Source organism: Argopecten irradians, chromosome 3 (assembly GCF_041381155.1).
Source record: "Argopecten irradians isolate NY chromosome 3, Ai_NY, whole genome shotgun sequence".
NCBI lineage: Eukaryota > Metazoa > Mollusca > Bivalvia > Pectinida > Pectinidae > Argopecten > Argopecten irradians.
Window position 1 is genome coordinate 33,654,134 of NC_091136.1, and position 19,909 is coordinate 33,674,042.

The 19,909-nt window shown below is 34.6% G+C and overlaps 1 protein-coding gene and 1 pseudogene across 12 annotated transcripts in view; one reads left to right on the top strand and one right to left on the bottom strand.

Annotated features, from left to right (window-relative positions):
- Positions 1–2,436: 2,436 nt before the first annotated feature.
- On the bottom strand, positions 2,437–4,083 carry LOC138319638 (neuronal acetylcholine receptor subunit alpha-2-like; annotated as a pseudogene).
- Positions 4,084–7,945: 3,862 nt separating this feature from the next.
- Positions 7,946–19,909, top strand: part of LOC138318322 (clumping factor A-like) — a 35,174-nt gene continuing 23,210 nt past the window's right edge. For 10 of the 12 annotated variants that reach the window (XM_069260580.1, XM_069260581.1, XM_069260586.1 and 7 more), the window contains exons 1-3: positions 11,519–11,660; positions 15,951–16,128; positions 17,766–17,804. In XM_069260580.1, coding sequence (XP_069116681.1) covers positions 11,658–11,660; positions 15,951–16,128; positions 17,766–17,804 — 220 coding nt within the window. In that variant the 5' untranslated portion in view covers positions 11,519–11,657. Of the gene's footprint in view, positions 8,449–10,258; positions 10,741–11,518; positions 11,661–15,950; positions 16,129–17,765; positions 17,805–19,909 lie in introns of those variants that run through there. The other 2 variants (XM_069260583.1, XM_069260584.1) reach the window with 2 other exon arrangements.

Consider the following 19,909-nt stretch of genomic DNA (forward strand, 5'->3'; position numbering starts at 1 on the left):
CTAGAAAGATTAACTTGACATTTATTTACTTTATTGAACGGGTTTACGTAAGTTCTATATTAATATATTACAGTTCCAGGTAAGCATAAAAATAGTTACACAAACATCAAATCTGATGAACTTAAGCTCGTGTCGTTTAAACTATCATATGGCATATAATTTTTTTTCATTCTTAATGCATTGTTTGTATATAGACTCATCGAAGGAGTGATTTATCCATAACCTATCTATCTATTGCCAATAGTTTTTACAAATTACAAATTTTTAACCATCAATTATAGCGTACTCTTATAAAAACTAATTGCAGACATAACTCGATTGTCCTGCTCGTCGATTTATTTCCGTTCACCCCCTGGGTACATATATTTATTGTCTTTCCGAGAAATGCATTTATCATCAATAAGAAAATTGATCCCCGTGTAGTAAAAAAAACCATACCTCTTATCCTAGATACAAAACATTTCTGTTTATTTAGAACACAGTCTTACAGATTTGATATTGTATCCTAGTTAACACATTACTATTTTTTCATTGATTTTCCTCAGAATTTACACTGGGTTCTGTATATACTTGATTATGTTTTGAAACTGATATTTGTTTCTGCATTTAACGACTCCTTTCAATCACTCACAATGTAAAACAATAAAACAGGAACATAAATATAATTATGATACAGTTAAGATAGATTAACTATATCTAAATACATGGTATGAGAAACGAACACACAGTTCTAACTCCTAGTTGATTATATAACCATCCAGGTTCTACTATTCCCTTGCCTACTTCAACTAGGCACAGGAATTTCTTAAAATTCTCCATAGGATAGCATTACAGAAGTTAGGAAAAGTTAGGCAAGGAGTTTCGTTAAAATCTATAATGCTTTCCTATGGACATTTTTAAGTTAAGGAATTCATTTAAGTTAGGAAATGCTCATGAAACTGACCCCTGTATAAAAATAAGAAAGTTTGGTGTATGTTTGATGGTTTGTGTGCGTATGGTTATCTAACTCAGTCTTCAGAGGAAAGCAAATGGAAGAGAATATATAACCAAAAACGATAATCTTAATAAAGATATGCATTGATATGTCTGTTATATAAACACCAAGAAGAACAGAACCAGGAATTCCAACAGATTAAGCGTTGTTTACTTCGTCGACGACACTTACCATACAAAGGTAAGTTAAATAATATTTGAAGACATATTTCGAATGAGAATAGGAATTTTAATGCTATCGATATCTTTTGAATCATAATGCTTGAACATGAATAAAAACCTTAATGGCATACATGTATGAAACTATCATTTAACTTTTCAATCAAGATTATATACTTAATTTATGGCCCTGTCTTAATGTTTAATATTAGGATTGTGTATCACGCCCTGATCACGATATTAAAAGAGAGAAAGGCATAGTCTGCACACCTTTATGCTTAAACCTATCATGATAAACGACATCACGGTGTTATAACCTACAGCCGAGGGGGCAGTGTTATTACTCGGCACTTGACGTCTATGATTTACACATGATCCTCTTATCTAAATCGGGTCAATATGTACATGGATTAACACAGCATGGTGGCATTAAATAAACATAAATATATAAATAAGAATATCTCCATATATCTTTTAAATGTTTTGTAAACTTATTTAGTATCCTTCACTTAGACGTGAACTGAGATCTGGGATTAGAATTTAATTGAAAGTTATTTTCATTGTTTTTTTTTTATCTTTCTATTAGACATGCCTTTAAAAGAATCGTAAATCTGAATCCTAAAATTATTTTTAATATATAATGTGTAGAGCCTTCGACCATATAACTCAATATAACATCGGCTAAAATCCTCATTTTGCTGGCTTTCAGAAAATACGGGGGTTTGAGATTCCTCGATCAAAAGATTACGTCACAATCACCGGTAGGTGAGGTAATCGACGATAAATTGTTCTTTACATACGTCGTTATAGGATCTCGACCTACAGCGGATGAACGAGTGTAGGTAGTAGATGGAGGATTAGTCTGAATTTGCATATTACAGAGTAAGTCGCCCGCGTGTTGGTATAGATTGTGATGTCATGTGTTTGCGAGCGTGACGTAATACAATTTAGCGAAAAACGACGTGAATTTTAATCACAAAGTAATGACGTCAATACAAGCAGTCTGCAAAATATTCATGTCACAGTTACTCGCATAAAATTGAGATGTTTGTAATGTTCAAAACAACAAGTTTCAGTGTGTGAAACAACTCATTTATTTAAATTTTTTATTCTCAACCCGTTCATGTTAAAGTAAATATTAATGGAATGACTTATAGCTACATAATGCGAAAAAATTATTACATTTGAAACAAAGATAAATGCACCATAGATGCACCAATAAAATAAAAGAGTTAAGTAATTCACTTCACATACATTGAATAATGGTAAAGATACATGGTAAGTTGTGGTAATCACACGAAAGTGTCATTCTTAACATTTTACTGAAATTTGTTTATATTTTTTTTCAAACTTAATCAAGTAACCAACAGGACAGGCTATTTCCACTTAGTTCCAACGAGCAAAACCACAATAGTAACGATGATAAATACAATTATGTTTACAAAGAAAATCCAACTATAAAATTTGTCCAAAATGCTCACAACTTCTTTCCATGTCAATTCCGGTGATCCTCCATCGGCCTCTTCCACAAGACTCCGTCGTTACTAGTGTTTCTTTCTGATGAAGTTTTGTCTTGATTTTGTGGGCACACTTCAATGACTCGCCTTCTGGACTTGAATTGGCAGTTAAGGGTCCTCGCTAGTCTGATCAGCCATCATCCTCGATACTCCAGGGGTTCCGATCACTTACGATCTCTACACCCCTGGACTATCTCATAGTGAAATTGAAGGCAGCTCAGCTGAAAATATTTGACCAATCACAGACCAGCAAAGATTTCCTTTGAAGACTACAGAGAGAGCGACGCCCAACTTCAAAGCCACATAGTCAACCACAGTGTACCGTTATATGGTTCTTTTGATGTACATCAAAGGACTAAATTACCTGTTCTGTTCTGTTGCCTCCAGTTTTACGATGAGATAGTCCAGGGGTGTAGAGATCGTAAGTGATCGGAACCCCTGGAGTATCGAGTCTGATCAGCCATCGAGGTACAGGCACATGTTCATCCCTGTGGTACATGCGAAGTTGAAAGATATTGATAGAGGCTTTGACGCCACTGACAACGAGAACAGAAAAGACAAAGTAGGACAACTTGGACATACTATCTGAGTTCGCAGGCAGCACGGCATTCACAATAGTGATAAACACGGTGTAAGGAATACTGTCAAACTGAACCCGACACGCACGGCAGCACAAACACTAGCGGATTCATTAGCAGCAGCAGATAGATTGGCATCAGAGTGTTGACAACGTGGAAGGCGGGAAGTCGTGATATGGTCATGTTGAAATAAGCTGTGCTGTAGTCACTGATCACGGATGTTCCCGTAGCAGTATTGTCCAATGACCATTCACAATTTGGTTCATAGAAATCTAAAGTTATCGTTGAGCTCTGTGGTTGCAGCTTGACACGTTTGTTTGAATATCCCCATGGCATTAACTGCACTGAACATGTCTGCGTATCAAATGGGAAATAGGACACGTCAGGACTACACTTGATGTCCATGATGGTGCCTGGTACCAATTGACGTCACCATTGGAATCGATGGCCGCTTGCAGATGAGTATTTGTTACTGCGCGAAATTTGTCGGAGGCTTTAAGATTGAAGAGTCGTGGAAGCCAAATATTGTCTTCATTAGTTCTATATATGTTACCGAACAGAGTTGGGTCCCAACTGAGAGAGACGTCATTCCAATTTTTTAAAAATATGGCAAGAATATTCAAAGTTCCCGAAACTTCATCAAACTTCCGAATATTTAGAAGAGATATGTCAATAAAAACGGTTAAAATTCCGCATTGATCACCAATCGGACTGAGATTTTTGTTATACCCGTTGTTAAGGTTATTAAAAAGCGTGTCGGCATCCAAGATTGTACCCGCCTCAATACCTGTGACGGTCCACATCACCACAATGTAGGATATGATGAGACGAGCATTTTGTATTTGAGAATCGGTTTACTTATCTTACAGCAATAAAACAGTGACTGTTAAAAGTGTGATGAACGAGTCTGCTCTACATAAAAATACACCTGTGTTATATAAACACCAAACAATAACCAGACCAAAACGTTGTGACCATGACCGCAAGCTCACAAATTGGAAAGCTTTTTAATTTTGTTGGTCGGTGTGTTAAGTTCTTCCCCTTTGGATGACGTTAAAAAAATAAAGGCACCAGAAAACACGAAGACGTGACCGCATTTCAAATTGTACCCCAGGACACAAATATAGCATTCAGAGGGAAGACAACTAAACGAAATGATGACAATTCGGATTATCTGATAGCTATCGTTGACAAGTTCAATTTATTTATCGTATTATTTGCTTAAAAATATAATTATCGTTGTTGATCAGTTGGCCATAATCTGACATGAAATTAAAACCAGGTTAATATTTTCGCAAATCTTATTTTTGTCGTCTAGGCTCTGTCACCATTATTTTGTTGAAAATACAAAATAGAAAAGGAAGCTCATGATGAATAAATTCTAAAACTCGCTAAGACGTTAAAACGTTTTTGTGACTTCATGCATATGTTAAAAAAGTATCAGAAATGTTGTGTAATAAATTTTTATTTGATCAGAATTGCAATACGTGATAATTTCATTGTATCGTATCGGCTGTACATATATTTGATCTGATCAGTTCGCCAATATTAAATGAAATATTTTCTATAAAAAATGGTTGAAAAAAATGAGGTTTGTTTGTTTGTTTTTAATTGGAAGAGTATGGAGATGGATTTGCCAAATTACTGCCCCTTGACCAACACCACCAACAATTTTAATGTTTGGTATGTGATGCGTCTTATAATCCAGTTTGTAGATTTTATAGACAACACCACTGACAACTATACATTACAATATCCAAGATACAACTTAGTGTACTTTGTTGAATTGTCTGTGATCAGTAAAAAACGCCTCTCGACCTTCTCACATTACATGCATTTTCTCAATAACATGAATTGCGCTCACAAAATAATGACGTGATAATCGACACCTACCCACAAGGGAGCTAACTCTGTAGTAAGCAAAGGCGGAATAAAATGATTTCATGATAAAAGACATGTATGTAAAAATACAGTGCCCTTTTATTACGGCAGAGAACATACATAGTGCAATGTACATAAAGTGACATTACTTAAAAAATCTTGAACTTACATATGTACATAATGAAATGGCAAGATCTATGCATGTAATAGATCAGCCAAATGCATTTATTACATACAGTATATACATATATGACTTTCATAGCATGCAATCCAACTGAAGATTATTAATCATTAATTTTCATTGCATTCTAATACATACTTATCACTTTAAATCAGTGTGGAAAGCTCATTCTGATAAATACTTTTGTTTGAATAAAGCCTGTATCTCGAAAGTGATGTCTACATATGTATGAACGTATGTAACAATGAGTTCAGATTAACAAAATTTATAACATGTTACAAAAATAAGTTTTGTTATACAAACAATCTTTCAGTGGACAACAGTCATGACGAAATTCAATGTTGTGAACACAAAATTGAGTTCTTTCGTAACAAAATCACTTTCGTCTTACAATCTTTTTTTTCATTTTTATAATAACTTCATTTCCGTAATGATAGAAAGGAATTTTGTTAAACAAAATTATTTTTAGTGGACAAAAATCATTTTTGTTATGACAAATTTCATTTTTGTGGATAAAATTCAATTTTGTCTCGGCAGAATTCATTTTCGTCAGTAAGTATGCAAATGAGTCCATGTTTGACCTTTTTTTTTTTTATCTTTTATTATTTTTTCTGCATCATTTCATTCTACAGTCATTACATATTGTCATATTTCAATCATCCATGTACACATGTACAAATGAGAGTATGTATGATAAATGTATATCATTGGTAAAATTCATGTGTCATGTTTTTTGTTGATATATTAACAGAAAATTATCGCAGGATACGTCCAATACTTTCCCATTTCTGCCTGGTCTTTTTTGCTGCATTTAGGGTTAACATATATGTGGAGTATAATTCTAAATCTCTACAGTTTTTAATATAAAGGACTTTGCATGATTCCCAATCGGGTAATAATTAATTTGCCTTCTTAACGATATATATTTTTTATTAGCAAAATTAAAATATTAAGTCCTATAGGCTTCACATCTTTTATAACCCCAAATAGGAAACAATCAGGTTTCCTTTCCGTGATAATATCATAATGATATGCAACTAAGTTTATGAGACTTGTCCACAAAGATTGAATGTGTACACAGTCCCAGAAGAGGTGGCATATTGTTTCTGGTGCTCCACTGCAAAAGCTAGATTCTCCATTCTCAAGAAGTTTATGCTTTAATGCTCATTCTTTGGCGAAGGGTAATATAACCAGACTTGGAAGTTGTGATAGTGAATGAATATTTGTTGAATATATACGTAATCATTACGCTTATAACAATTCATGTACATTTCCCTTGAAAGACTATTTTGCATAGAGTATCAATTTAGAACTGTATGTACGTAACCGGCCTGTACTTGATATCGTAACATCCTCCCCCCTCTTCTACTAGGCCTAATAAATGTTAAATCCAGAGCATGAGCCTTTCACAAAAAGTCGGGACATATTCTGCTGATCAATGTAAGTATATTAAACATTTACAAGAATGAAACGGATGATACAACCACATGTGCTTGCAGCCTATCCATTATGTAATGCCACATTGGTTTAAGACCGTGTGCCTTGCTATACCAACGGTCACTATATCCAATGAGAGGCCACGTTACAAAATCGTGATGAGACAGTTCATTTGCATATATTCATATTTGGATTCGGTGACGAAATTGACTTTTGTGACACAAAATTGAATTTTGTGTTCAATTTTCATTTTTATCTAACAAAATTCAATTTCGTCCCCAAAATTATATGAATTTTGTCATGACAGAAATGAAATTTGTGTAGACAAAAATGAATTTTGTGTGCTGGAAGATAATTTTGAAAGACGAAAATGATTTCGTTATGGCAGAATTCAATTTTGTGTACTCAAAATTTATTTTTATTACAAAAAGATAAAGTCCCAATCGGCCCCCCGTAATAACGTCCTAGTATATGTTCGTCATAATGGCCATTTGAAAACTGTTACATCGTAACAATAACACAGTTCTCCTGATTGCCCACATGTCACTGAATTGTTTTAAAACAACCCAAAGGCGTCCATGTAAGCCGAGCGCTGCAGCAAAATGTACAGCAAGCGAGGCAACTCTTCATGTCTTGGATATTTAATTAGATATGTTTTGGTGAGAATGTTTTTTTTCATACGTATTTGGTTAAATGAGTGACTGTGTGGGTCGCAAAACTGACCAATGGGCAGTACTTTTCGAGCTACTGTTCAACATCGTCAAATGGAATTTGTCATTGGCAGCCAACTTTGATATTTTTTTACGATGACTATAATTGGTTCACACGCATGGAGTATACGTACAGTAGTATAATTAAGTCTTATTTTATGATTCGACCTCCGACTCGTGAGTTCGAATCCAAAGCGGGACAGACATTTTTCTCCTGGTACTCCTGGTTTTCTCCAGCTCCTAAACAGGACATGTCCTCTAATGGTCATGGTGTTCAAACCAAAAGTACATCATTTATCAGCTTATAAAAAAAGCTAATCGACTGTTTTCATAAATGTACTGTTTACTGGGTCATAAAAAAAACAAAAGTATTCGCGGTATGATGTGAATCTAACTTAAAGATATGTGGCATTTGACCCCAAAAAACTTATCTACACTTACATATGGTGTTGGGTAACGAATGTTTACGATATAATTATACACCACAAATGATAATTTCAGACTCCCTAACCACAGGGGTCTAGGAAGAATTTGATGGCGATGTACTTACTAATCATTTCTAATTATAATTTAATTACCATCACATAAACCTATGTAGTGTTGACCTATAGGGTTTATAGTGAAACATCCTTTCATGTCGGACAGCTTAATGTGCTAAATTAGTTAATTCTGAACCGGAAAGGACGGATTTGTAAACATCCCTCAGGGTATCCCAACTGATCAGCCATCGATCATTCACGTGTGAGCCTGGGTATATCCGATGTTTCCGGGATCCGTCCATATGATAGCGGTGTAATATGTACAGCAGTAATAGTATACATTGTACAGGGAGTGTGTATCGCGTTTGTGGTTGATGATTTTCCTATACGGAAGTTTGATAATTTACAATATGAGTCATGCATCAACAAAAGGTGTACAAACTGTTTGTTAATCTATTACAGAACTATACATTTACTGTCAAGTGATTTATTGGGATTATAAGTAATCAACAAGTAAGTATATTGTCAGATACTGAGAAAATATTTCTTTAATTATTCTTAATATCCATCCACTTTACAATTAATATATATGTGTTTATTGTTTATCACCAATGTATTCTATGATAACATCAGTTGTATATTATAATAAGCCGTTACCTTACATATCATAAAGTGTTCTTAGCATACTCTACAGGTTTTTTTTATGCCTATAGATATCGGAAAGGTCCCACTGTCTTAAAAATGCCTTAAAAGTTAAAATACATGTCGTGAAAAATTGAATTGAACTTTTTTATCACATGTAACTTATCGATCCAGTCAATTTCAAAGCTGTTAGTCATTTTTGTACTGATAAGGAACTGATATAAACTAACACTGGGCCTTACACTCACAATCAACTTCAAGATCACCAACTAAAATCCAAAATATTCACTTTAATTACACAAACTAACACCGGCTCCGTGGATTGATACATAACTAGCTAAGCTGCGTTGATAAGGTATTGAGAAATCGACTACTTCAGAAAGAGATAGCCTTGAAAGATGTAGTCACAGGCGTTTGGCTCTATAGACATTTTCTCTCTATATAGACACAGTATTAGAAATATATAGAGAGAACATGTCTATAAAGCCAAACGCCTGTGGTAAAGTTATGACACATTGACCCCCAAAGTGTGCAGTGCACCTGGTTTCGGATGTATGCCTCTTTATTAAGAAGGCTGTATACATGATATCCTTTGTTATTCTTTCATCAGATACCATTGTATCTTAGCTGATAAACCGGATATTAAAACATGCTGCACAGGAATGCCGCTATCTGCCGATTATACTATCGTTTTTTTCTTTAAATATTGTCATGCCTCTGTAGATATAGATTCGTGTTGTTTGTACATGTTGTACACCCGAATAAAGCTGTATATATATATATGGTTGTTTATATTAAGTGTTCGGCGAAAGCCGGAGTAGTCGGAAATAAATCAACGTTACACAGACTGGCTGCCCACATACATGTATGTGTCTCATCAATCACACACTTCGCGTAACTATATGGGGAGGAAGAATTGTATGTGGATGTTATGTATGGGACAAAGAAGTAGTTGTATTCCTCGATGTTACTCTATAAATATTGCTAGAGTCTAGTATTTGGTCAATCAAATATGATAAAATTACAACAAATGGAATTAACATAATATTTATGTGTAGGTGATCATGGTTTATATAAATGTATTAGAACTATCTTAAACTCTCACAAGAATTCATATCCTCGATATTCCAGGAGTTACGTTCACTGTCGTTATACTCACGAGAGTGATAGTAATCCCTGGAGTTTCGAGGATGAAGAATTAAGAAATTGAACACAATGTAAAGGATAGAGATAATGAAAACAAAATACTGTCTAACTAGTTGATTAACATCTTTATAAATGAAGGATTATTCTATAGTTAACACACAGAATTGCGATATTCCTTGCTAGCACCATACGATACAGTAAAATGAAACCCACCAAAATAAATATGGTTACAGTAACATAAGCTAGGGCGCAGCTGGTATTATTTTACACAGAGGAGATTGATAGTGTATGAAGGCTGAGTGAATACATCCTTCACAATTAATTATCTCTATTTTGGGTCTAGTCAAATCTTTAATGATAAAAAATGGTGCTCTGTACATGTAGTAGGGATTTCTAAGAATATGTTTATACATGTGTGCAATCACTTACGACAAAGGAATATCTACAAATGTTTTTTTTAATCATGCTTGTATATACGCACACATGTACATGCATACAGATCCAGAGCTACAATTCAAAATGATTACAATGTAAATATCCATTTAAAAATAAATCAATGGGGTAGGGTACTATATAGGGTAGGCCTACATGTATATACTATAACCCCCTTCCCCATCACCACAACCACCTCGTAACGTCCTTGGGGTGACGATAAATGTGCTGCTCTGGTTAATTAACAACTATTTAAATTTTGAAATATCCGGGAAAATAATTACTGTCAGCTGAACAACGAGATTAACCAGTGTATGGAAACGATCGCGAAATGCTGCAGTGGCTGGAGACCTGCGCCAGCTGTCACCTTTGAACTCTGACCCTAAGTGGGGTCACCACGCGCCCCTTGAAAACATGGATGCTGATCATGAACGTTGTCGCTTTGTCTGTGCGTGTTTTACACATTCCAATTTTGTTGGATAGTCTTTCTATGTGACACTGCATTGTATACAGTTCACATATGTGTTGACAATTAGTGGATGCTAATTCAGCTCTTCAAAGCACGTCATTATGTCATAAGTTGAGGTGAGTAGCAGACTGCTGTGTAACAGGTAACCTGGCAACAGAAACCATGAGGTTGAGTTTGAGAAGGCCTACCTGTCTACTGGAACGATGGTTTCTTTGATCACCATAACTTTTAAGAATGATATCCCTTTTTAACAATTTATGACATTAGGCCAAACTGATAAATGACAGTCAACAATATCACTTTGGGCATCACAGTCGTGGTTATGGAATAAATGATATAAGCCATCAGGAATACAAGATAAAATATTTTTTCACAGCAGATTTGTAAATTAGTGATGTGTCTACTTTGAATCGATAGAGAAATAAAACACATTTTATTGTACGATTCTTAAGGGCCTATTGTTAGAGTTCTACCAAATTGTTGTGGCTCTGACTGAAACTGTTGTTACATTTGTATCCATGGCAATGTAAATAAGGAAAATTAAATGATGCATTGATTGTCTGCTAAAATTTGTTAATCCTGGTGTTATCTTCAAAACATATATAACATAGGCCTATACACCAGGGGTAAATCTCACTCGATTCACTGCCATAGTAACCTGTGGAGTGTTACATGTACCTTTATCTGTTACATGTACCTTTATCTGTATATAATGTTGGTTAACTTCCTTGTGTACCCCGTTATATTGATATGTAATTTAGGATGAATATAAGTCTGTATTAACCAGGAACAAGGAAATATAATACATATGTATAGTGAATACAGTAAAAGGAATCCCTCACAATTTATCTTGTATAGTACATGTTTGATACCTGTGTGTATTACCTGTGTAACCAGCGCGTCCTTGTAAGTGTCCTCCTTCAAATCTTACATGTAGTCAGACAAAAACATCAGGTACACACCTGTACAATGAACAGCGATTATGGCTGAGCTAGTGTGAGATAATTAGGCCATTACCAGAGACCAGATACAGATGGTGAGTCATAATGTATTTCATTATTGATTCCGAGAAATAACACATTTGTATTTTGTTTTGTTTCACCTTTGTGTTTTATTAGTGTCCATCTCCCTTTGTGATATGCTGACCTTTTCATGGTTTTTTATCCAAAATGTCAGACATTTGTGGCCTTGTTACTGGTCCAATTTGTATGTCACTTCCATGTAGAATCCACAATAATGATTAATAGGGCATCTCCTGAGAATAAACAATATACATATATCTGATATAGGTAGAAATTTTACAGTAATATGAAGCAGCTACCAATTGGCCTCCAGAACTCATCCCCCCAATCACCCCCCTCCCCCCAACTCAGTGACAAAAGGCCCTTTTTACCCGGCTCCTAATAAGTGTCCTTACAAAAAGCCTAGAGAATCCATCTACTTCACTTTAGAACTACAGCTCCTCAGTCTCAGCCATGTTTACCTCAAGAACATATAATTAAATACTGTAGTCTATCAATCTCTTTCTTTGATGGTTTGAAGCAGGAACTGGTCTAAGCTGTTGTGGTTATTATAATTGTTTCATGACTTTCATCACAATCTTGTAGCTTTCAGCCTTAGGAAAACAGTTATTGTTTTGGACTTTCTTTACTTTTAAGCTTTATTTGTTTATTCCTCTGTTAAGCTGATTACATGCACTTTATCAATATGATTATTGAAGAGGTAACCATTATCTATCACTATCTAGTAGCATATAATGTCAATAGAAATTATACTTATTGTGTATTGAAATATACACTCTACTTGATTCATGTATGTGGTGCCATATATTCATTTTATCAAGTGCTAGAAAACAATAAAAATATAACTTTTCATTGATATTTTACCATTATATAAAAAGGAAGACTAAATTTAAGCTCCATGTAGGTTATATAGGTAGTGCCTGGAGGTAAATACATCCACATCAGCACACATGTATGTTTAAGTATGTTACACTAATTACCAGAAGCCTTTGTAAGGCCTTTGATCTTTAATACTTAAGTTAGAAAGCCATGCCACTCTAATAGATTTTCACAGCATCTTATGATGTTGTTAACTCTATTACCCAGCAACTTGTTTTACAAGATTTCTCACTAATGGAATACTGGCATTTCTGTTGGTTTTCAAATGAAAATAAAGAAAAAATATTATAAACTTTTCAATATATTTAAACTTTTTGAAGTGGAGTTTCTACTTATTGTATCACTTTCTTTAAGTCAGTGATTTAAATCTAGGATCATTTGATACTCAAGTTGGCACTATGGATACAGACTAGGAAACTTTTTAACTTACCATGTTCATCTCTATAAGTGACCCTCCACTTTTCTAGGCCTCAATTTTTCTTTCAATTTACTCTATTCAATGCTATTGCATCACAGGGCCCAGCCTGAAATTTCTACTTTTGATGGTCTATTCTAATGTTATGTTGCACTCCAAATGTTTTTTTTTTATCCTCCGCTTTCACCGAAACGGATGTTAATTTTGGTCTGTTCATCTGGTTGTCCGTCCATCCGTCTATAACGCTTGGTTTCCTTGCAATAACTGCCACAAATCTTACGAAACGATTTTTCTATAACTTGGTCACATGGTCAAATGTGCCAAGGGCTCAAATAAGTTAGCTCAGCATTTTCATCAGACCCTATTTATCAGAGTTATGGCCCTTTGATTAACGAAAAACAGCATTTTCGGCTGTTTCCGTTTGATAACTCTTGCAAATATGACTGGATTTCCTTGAAAGTTTGTAACAACAGTTTTAATGTCTTAGGGCCTTGGCCAATTTTGATCGGGACTTTGATTGAACCCTATTTGGCAGAGTTAAGGCCCATTGATTATTGAAAAAGGCTATATTCGTCTGTTTCCATTCAATAACTCTTGCAAATATTAACGGATTATCTCAAAACCTACTCACATGGTTAAATGTCTTGGGTTTTAGTTAAATTTGAGGGGCACTCTCATAGGACCCTATTCGGCAAAGTTATGGCCCTTTGAATAACGTAAAACGCCATTTTCGTCTGTTTCATTTAATAATTAACTCTCACAAATATTACCGGATTTTCTCGAAACTTGGTAACATGGTTAAATGTATTGGGGCCTTGGCCAAGTTTGATCAGCACTTTCATAGGACCCTATTTGTCGGAGTTATAGGCCTTTGATTAACGAAAGCGGGGATATAAATTCCACAAATTTGCTTTTCATTATTAAATCATGCAGTGCAGCATTTAATCTCTGTTTTGGTGATTGTTGTATTAAGTTACTTAGAAACAATTTCAATAATCACACCACTAAATATTTAAACAGTGCAGTATTGATTCTGCTGTCAGCTCATTTACTGTAATAGGGTGTTTTCACCATTGGACACTCATTACCAGTCTATGTAAACTATGCATAATGAGATAGCTGATATTCCTTTAAAACAATACTTAAAATATATGCCACAATCAGTAAATGGAAAAATATATGGTACATTGTACATAGCAAAAACCTGTATGTATAAAAAGAAAAACCTGTATGTATAAAAAGAAAGTCTTACCAAATGTTTCAATTACAATTCTGTAAACTGTGGTTTTCATCATGAGGCCTACAGTCTAAACTATCTATTATCACTTTCATGTATACGTAGTTGCTTGGACAGTTTGTAAAATATTTCGAAAGCTGAAAGCTTGCAGATGAATAGAACTTTAGAAATAGGTTTGGATTTCATCATAGATCTACATTACAAACACCAGCAAAACATTAGGCTATCTCTGTATCATGTTATGTAGTTCAACAGAATCTGAAGTATATGATATGCATTATTGAGTGCATATGGCACTCTACAGTGTATGGCACACCCACGAAATACTGAGAAATCCTTTCCAGCAGAGAGAGCTGTTAGTAAAATTGATTTGCAGACATACAGAGGTACTATTGTTTATGATGGTGGTACCAGTATATAAATTGAATAAATATCATTATTTATCCATAAATCTAATCTAGAATTTAATTTCATTTTAATATTTATCAACAATTACCCATATCATTATGTGACGGTTTATGTAGTCCATTCACATAATGTTTTGATTGAATAGCTATCTTGGTTTCCCAAGGTATTTCAAATCAATGTTATAGTAAGATTAGAAATTGCACCTGTAGCATAAAGTGAAAAAAAACCCAACATTTTCTTCAAAATAGGAATATATAAATAAATAGATAAAAAAAAATAAATGAAATAAAAAGTAAAAGAAGCCTTCTTTTTTTACTGTTATTTGGTCAATTGACATGTTGTCTCATTTTTTTCTACTTTAATGAACAATGATGGCTTTTACTTGAGAATATATATTTCAAGAGTCCAGGTGACCATTTTACGCCAAGAATGACTGGCTCAATACTCTTGTGATAAAACACTCATGTCAGCTGAATGATGACTAAGCTAGTATTCTACTAAAATTTACTCTCTCATGTTTTCCAAAATCCTGACAGAGACTTGTCAAACTAAACCTACCATCTCCTTGGGGTTCCATTATAGGCGCCAATATACAAGGGTAGCTGAGAACAAAAATGGCTTATTCCTGTTGAGCCCTCTCAACAAGAATCAAACCTCTGTTTTTCATGTAATAATTTAAAGCTTTAACTCCGTATTCAATTAAAGAAACTGAGCAATATAATTTTAGAATTTTAAAGTGCTTGTTTTTCGTGACTTTCGGATTTGTACTGCGATTAAGTTTACAAAGTCACAGGTAAAATATGAAGAATATATTTTAAAGAATCCATGTAAATATCTTGGATACTCCAGACATTGGTATGAGGTAATTGCTGGGTTGAAAGGGTTCAGAGATTGCAATGTTCTCGAACTTCATTCAAGGTCAAAATGAAGAGTCCAATAGAGTGTTTGCTGTTAAATCTTTTGGATTTCCCAAGAATCCCATAAACTTGATATTGATAATGAACCTAAAACATGTCACTCTGATTCATAAACTTTTTTATTCAAATGAGATGAGATATATTTAAAAGTGGCTTCAATTTAAGGAAAATCATGCCTAGAAATCTTGTACATCTTCATTATGAACTTTGAACTATGTTAAACAATAAATACTATCACTTTGATGTGGTAGGTAAGAGGTTTGAGTTTTTTGGCCTTTACTTTATTCAAGTTTAGTGTTATGTAAATTTATAAATACAATGCCTTAACATTCAAAAACGTAACATGCAAAGAATATTGAGATCCAAGTGATATACAGTAACTGTATGTATAGGACAAAGTGTTAACTACTAGTATAGTATAACTATAGTAACTGCTTTCCTATTACAGACGATGAGTACAGCAGGATTGCAGTGCTTGAGTACAGCATTGTGTGGCACCTTACCAGAACCTATCCACCCCTGTGACCTGTTGCCACCGACTGACCCAGATCCACAAAAGTTTCCGAGCATCTATAACAGTATACAGGATTTCAAACTAACAAAACCTACCTGGTCAGAATACACAGGTAAATGCTTTTGAAGAAAAGATTACATTTGAATGTATTTGTAGGTCATACGAACCGAAGGTCATCATGCTTTGTCAGTCAGTTGTCATCTGCTGTGTTTAATATCCATAAATTGATAAAATGACCGCTCTGGAGGCCAATTTGTAACATAATTTCTCAATTACATAGGGCCTTTATCAAACTTCTTCTCAAATTCTGCCCGTGGGATTGAGCTGAAACTTGCCAGGAGGCTTATATTTTCTGCTTGGTCAGGGATCCAAAATGGCCTTCACAGTCACCATCTTGATAATCTTTTCCAGTTTCACTTGTGCCGAGTTTGTCTGAGTGACCATTGGGTTCATTTGACCTAGACATCTTGATCTGCAGGTTGTAGAAATATTGTATCACACAGACCTGTTAGAAATTTATTGTACAGGCTTATTTGGCCATTTTGCCCACTAATAGATTATGCACCAGTTAAGTAATATGATATCCAGATAATTTCTCTCTCTATTCTCAAATAACCTAGCCAACTCATGTAAAATGTGAAGTCCTGATTGGAACCATTTACTATGAATGACCTTTACTTATATTCATCTGCCAACTAACCCACTAACAGGTTAGGGAAGGTAGGATACTTGACCCTATAATCAGGCCTAATGGTACAGATTAAGTCAGATTCAGGCAATAGTTGGTATAACCTTCACCTTCGTGGAATCTGGAGCTAATTTTACTGATGATTTGGTCAGATGGATCAGAGGATAAAACTGATCCAAATGAAGAAAGATCTCCAGCTATGACGGCTATTAATGCTGAAGGTATACCTAAAGGAAGGTTGGGGGTAAAATCTAATTGGCCTGTCAGATTTAAAGATTTCTGCCCCATTTAATGGCTGGTTTATATACCTCACAGGAGACTGGTGTTAGGCAGGGCACCTACCAGCACCAAGTCCTCAGATGTACTCAACATGCCAAAAGATCTAAGTAATATCAAACTCCAGATCCTCTTACACTGTGGTATTAGCTGTAAAGGACATGTGAACTGAAAAGATTTTAATTACAGCTTCTCTTCAGGAGTGAAATGTAAGCATTATCGATCATCAGATGATGGCTTCATGATCAACTGAAAGTTTATGAATTTGTTTCTTGGTAAATGCTTCCTATAACTATGTTTTTATTTCTTGAAGAAAAAATAATATTATTTAATGATAAGGTTTGTGAGTGTAGAGAAAAATGTATGAGGTGTGGTTTCTGAAAGAAAACTACCACATTTGCTATATCTTTTCTCATATTTGCACCTCTGCCCAAAGTTCTTTAGAAGTGTACAACAATACCTTAAATACCCTCTATATGTCTCTTGTCCCTATATTGAATTCAGATATCATAACTTGAAATTGAAGTTGGAGGTCTAAAGCTTAGACTCACCACTGGTCTCTAGAATTTTAAAAGTGTCACTGTTTGACTTGATAATTTGTGTGTCTTTTGAATTAAGCCCAACTCTAACTAGGGGGAGATAATCTAGTGATGAAATGAAGTAAAGAGCTGAGAAATTCTTATCTAGAGTCTTAGTTAGAGTCTGGTTGCCAGCCTAACTGAAAATCATTTTCTGTGGGGAGTACAAAAAATATTAGTTATAAAGTATTTTTGTATTTTTTGTAGAAAGATGTTTGGGTTTGACCACAGCTCCAAGTACTGTTGGTAAGTACAATAGGGTATCTTCAGGAAAGTGGTTCTTGATGTAAACAAAGTGATATAAAGTTGTAGTGGGACTAGCTCGAACATCGGCAACCAGATACATGTAGTTCAATCGCGATCGGAGGTCCCAGGTTCAAACGGCACTCTGACTGCTACATTTTCTCCCCTCCTATTACAAAGTCAAACAAACATAAGTTACATCAATTTATCTTTGATATTCAACAAGGACTAATGGAAAATCATTCTAACTTTGATTAACATGTGGTAAAGAGAAAAAAGGATGATTTGATTGATAAATGGATTGGCTTTGATTCATTATGATTTTTACCAAACAATGTACAATTTAAGTAGCTTGTAGTGTAGTTTTCAATCCTACAAGATGTTCTAAATTTGAACTAGAAAAATATTATTACAGTAAAGACAAGTCTATTATAGTAACATTGGTTTGTATGGTAGGTAATTGAGTGATTTATTTACACTCTGTCAGTCTGGGTCTGAGGAGCCAACCCAGAGGTGGTGATGAAAGCTGCCAACGCCAGATGCTCTGTGTGTCTGACAGCATGGGTTATCTCAAAAACATCTGCTACCTACTCTTTTAAGGCTGCTCATCTTGTTAAATGAAGGGTCATTTGTCTGACATTTGATCATTGTAATATACAGGAAAACACAATTGTATTGCCATGGGCAGTGAACATAGGTATTTGATGTTTAACAGAAACCTGTTGTAAATGCGTTGGGTATATGCACAACAATCAAAAGAGGTCAAAATTTAGTTTGAAGTTTTTTTTAAAATTTGTGTTTCTGTTTTAACAATTTAGTTTGATGTTTTATTGCCTAGTGAACAGCATTGTTAGAGTCTAGTTTTGACAACAATGGCTTAATTTCAAGGGCATATGCCACTGAGAACAATAAGAATCCCTGGTAAATATGACAACAAAACTCAAACTACAGTCCGCATCCCTCATCTTCCTAAGAACGCATATAGCTCATACAGTCATTAGTGGAGGGAATTTTTTACCTTGGATATTCATATGAGATTACAGTTAAATGTATACATCTTAGCTTGTACTCAAAAATAATTACAGAGGTACTGTGCTTCAAGGTCCTGTCTTCCAGTGATGAACATATAATTATCTGGGGTTTTCAGCTCATCTGACCCCCAGACCCAAGATGGTCAGCTGCTGACCTTTGGCCATTGTAATTGCAGATTATTAGTTGTCTTCTGTTCAATTTGTTTTCCTTTCAAAATGGTTCTCCTTCTAGAATAATCCCCCAGCACATCTCTACCAGTATAATGGAGGAGTAGGACAATCAGTTATAGCCTGTGTGTAGTATATAAATGAGTAATTTTGTGCATGCAATGGAAAATCATATTTCTTAATTATCACTTTATAGTACTCCTTACAGAACTTTGTTCCATATTTAGTTAATTGATATCGGAATCATAGCCAGACACAGGGATATCTTAAATACTTATGTTTTTTGCTTGTTGTAACTATAGTGGCTTAATAGTTACTAAGATATCTAATATTCAACCATTTCTTTGCCACTTTGTGGTACATTGGTCTATATTGACAAGGACAATAGCTTTTTGCTGACTTTGAATTTCCAGGTGTTCCTTCAGGAATTGTTTTCTCTCAAAGTTAGATTGTGAATTTGGTTTGACAAAGAAATTATCTTGTCAATTTATATACATATATTACATCTGACTAACAGGTCAGGCAGTGGGAAAATATTGTAGGGTTGTGAATTTTCAGATTTTCAATGGTATATATTACCAGTTAATATTCTAGTGGTATGTGTTATCTCCAGGTTTTCAGATGGTGATATGGGTGTGGGGGCTATTCTTGAGGATTTAGGTGTGTATAGATTTTTAAGGGTACAATTAAATAATCTTAAACTTATTTAAGGAGGAACTGTAGTTCATTTAAGATATCTGTTATCACAGGCTAAATGTATTTTTTTCATAGTATTTTGCAAATATGTGGGTGTAGCAAAATGAGAACAATTGTGTGAAACCAGCTGTCAAAATGACAAACATATTAACCGCCTAGTGATACATTACATGGTTGTATGTTATCAGTTACTACACTTGTAACATGAAGTTA